At 46.1% G+C, this 3,087-nt stretch overlaps 1 protein-coding gene across 1 annotated transcript; it reads right to left on the bottom strand.

Annotated features, from left to right (window-relative positions):
* Positions 1 to 191: 191 nt before the first annotated feature.
* LOC102495272 (H-2 class II histocompatibility antigen, E-S beta chain) lies at positions 192 to 2,231 on the bottom strand (the record flags this gene model as incomplete). The annotated part of the gene is made up of 4 exons (XM_006148347.3): positions 192 to 279; positions 806 to 829; positions 1,285 to 1,395; positions 2,062 to 2,231. Coding segments are annotated over 4 exons (319 nt in total), but the record flags the coding sequence as incomplete, so codon positions are not given.
* Positions 2,232 to 3,087: the final 856 nt, after the last annotated feature.

Genomic DNA, 3,087 nt, shown 5'->3' on the forward strand with positions numbered 1-3,087 from the left:
TGACTTCAGATGCACAGGAGGCAGGAAGGGTTCAGCACAAAGGGGACCAGCAAAGAGTGAAGATGAGGTTTGGCACTCAGCAGTGGAACTTCCAGGTCAAAGGCAGGGGCTGAAGAAGCCATAAGGGAGAAAATTTTCTGCAAGGTCACTGAATCAGGAACAAACAGGATACTGAGAACACAGACTTTTTGTGGAAGAACAAGAACAAAGCAGGAAACCTCTTCATTCTCAGAGCTGATGCAGACCCTTCTTCCTTGAGTGTCCTTCAGCTCAGGAGTCCTGCGAAAGAAAGTTTTTCAGACCTAACTCTACAAGCAGCTTTTCTTCTCTCTCAGGGATTCAAGGAGTAACAGTATTATAGAAGAAATATGCATTTCTTTTCCTTTTTTAAAAATATTATTTTATTTTATTTATTACTATTTTTAAATTTGCTATGGGTCTTTGTACTCCCCAGACAGAGAGAGACAGAAAGAGAGCAAGAGGGGAAAGTGAGAAGGGGAGCCGCCAGGTCCAGGACTCGAACCACATTCAGCCATGTGGGAGTTCAGCATCTTAACCACCACACCACCTGCTGGCCCTGAGTACACATTTCTTAAGTCTCTCTGAGCCAGTCCTACCTCAGAGCACAGGCCTTTTACCAAGTCAAGAGAAGAAGCAGTATTGTAAACTGCCTGATCAGAAATTCTAATCCAAATACATCCCCATTATTTCTGTTTTGTGTCTTATCAGCCCCACCAACTTGCCAGGAACAAGCAGATCTAGGGGAAACTGATTCTGCCTCTGAAAGAGAATTAAGCAGTTATACCTGTTGGTTGAAGTCCAGAGTGTCCTGGGAACGAGATGGAGAGATATATATGTAAAAGACACAAAAGCAAATCTGTCCCCAGCCCCACATCTCCCATCTAAGGTTTCTCTATCACATGACCCACATCAGCCAGGGCAGACAGGAGAACAGATATTGGAATGGGTGACCTGCTACAGTTCATAGAAATTCAGTGTAATTTTCTAAATCCCAGTGGCTCTTCTTTCATTTTCTCCAGGTTCTAAATCCATGATCTCTGTGATTGTTAACATTTCTCCTTCCTCTGCAGGACACATGTTACCTCTTGAGCTTTAAGACAGTAACCATGGACTGTAGATTTCTGGAATTCCAAGAAATCTCAGGAGAAGGAAAGAAATGCTTTGTACAGGGCCACTGATACTCTAAGAACTGACTCTACCAAAGCCATTATTTCTTCCTCCAGAAAAATGTAGGTGGAGTCTCAGCTACCAAACAGTCTTTACCTTTCTGATTCCTTTTGTGGATGAACAGCCCTACCCCAAGGAAGAGCAGCCCCAGCACGGAGCCCCCAATCCCACTCAGCATCTTGCCCCGTGCAGATTCAGACTGAGCCTCTGGAAAAAAAAAGGGGAGGAGGAGGGAGTCAACTTTAAAGATGTTTATACCAAACCCAACCTCTCTAATTGAAACTCTGATATTCAGAGCTTTAAGAATGAAGGAAGTCTATCTTGGAAGAACTAGACTAATTGGCCATCCCTGGACATAGAGTAGCTACGAGGTTCAGGCACTGACCACATTTAAGTTTCACAGCCCTGACAGAGGGCATGACTTCAACATCTGAGGGATAGAAATCCTGGAGCTCAGTGAGGTCAAGGAGTGTGTCTAGGATGACAGAGCTAGTGAGAGGAGAGCTGAGGACAGACTCCCCACTTAACAGAAGCCCCTGCACTGCTCCTCTTCTCAGACCACAGTGCACAGCTCAGAGCAGCAGCCCCAGAGGGAGGTTGGAGCCATGGCCTAGGGCGTGACCATGCCTGTGGTATCATGGGAAGGTTCAAGACAGGAAGAAGCTCTCTTCTACTTGCCAGGACCAATTGCTTCCCCAGGACTACAAGTATTTGTAGAAACCGTCACAGGGCTACCCCCATGACCTGTGCTGAGTGAGAGAACACAGAGCTAATGAAAATATGACGTGGGGAGAAGAGGACCCTGAACCTCAGGGATAAGCAAAGTCCCTCTCTTGCTGGGTGAGGGATTTATGAGCTCAGAAAGCTTCTCACTCCATTCCACCATGACAGGGTCCGTCAGGCTTGGGTGTTCCACTTGGCAAGTGTAAACCTCTCCACTCTGAGGAACTGTTTCCAGCATCACCAGGATCTGGAAGGTCCAAAGCCAAAGCCTGCTTCCTACACAAATGCAGCTCCCAGCCTGGCTCAGTGGTTTCCCAGGACTAGCCCAGGTGAACCATGCAGCGTCAGTTTATCTCGTGCAGCAGTATGGGATGTGGTTTCTAAAGGAAGGAGCAGCTGCTTAGCAGGAAGGTATGAGCCAAGAAAAGGCAGCACGCTCCACCCTGGCACCTCTCTCCCCACCTCCTTACACATTTAAACCAACAGATTTAAAGAAACACAAGCCTCAGTGTCCGTCTGGGCTCCTCCTGAGGGAAAGCTCTCCCCGGACTGTGATGTACAGCAGAACCGCCTGGGCATACCCTGCTCGGCTGGGAAAGCCAGGAACGGACACCACAGAGCGCTAACTAATGAGCACAGGCTGCTTAAAACAAAGAAGGCTTAAACCCCGATCTTGGGCAAAGCAAATATATTACATTTAAATTTACCACTGAGGGACCAGCAGATGAGGTAATGATTATATCGCTGGACTCACATGTAGTTGACTGCGGTTCAAGTCCAAGACCTGGCGACTTAAAACTCACACAGGGCACGTGTGTGTGTATGCCCAAAATCCTGAGAGAATGGAGAAGGGACTGAGGTGTGGCCATTCCCCCTTGTTATTTCTCACTTTCTGTCTATCTCTCTCTGTCTTTCTGGCGAGCACACGCACCGTATAGCAAAAACCTCTCAAAAAAAAATTTTTTTTTTCAAAGTAAAGTGTATGAATTAACAGAGTGATTTCTGGCGCTAGTGTGCCTGGTTCAAATCCAGGCTCTGCCTGTTATAGGTTGATCCTAGAAGAGTTTTTAAATTCTCCTATGCCTCAACTTTCTCACCTATAACACAAGACAAAATACTGATTTACTTCTTGAGGTTATAAATGGACTAATGTGTCTAAAATATATAAAATAATGT

This window comes from Tupaia chinensis, unplaced genomic scaffold (genome assembly GCF_000334495.1).
Source record: "Tupaia chinensis unplaced genomic scaffold, TupChi_1.0 Scaffold000233_1, whole genome shotgun sequence".
In the NCBI taxonomy this organism is placed as follows: domain Eukaryota; kingdom Metazoa; phylum Chordata; class Mammalia; order Scandentia; family Tupaiidae; genus Tupaia; species Tupaia belangeri.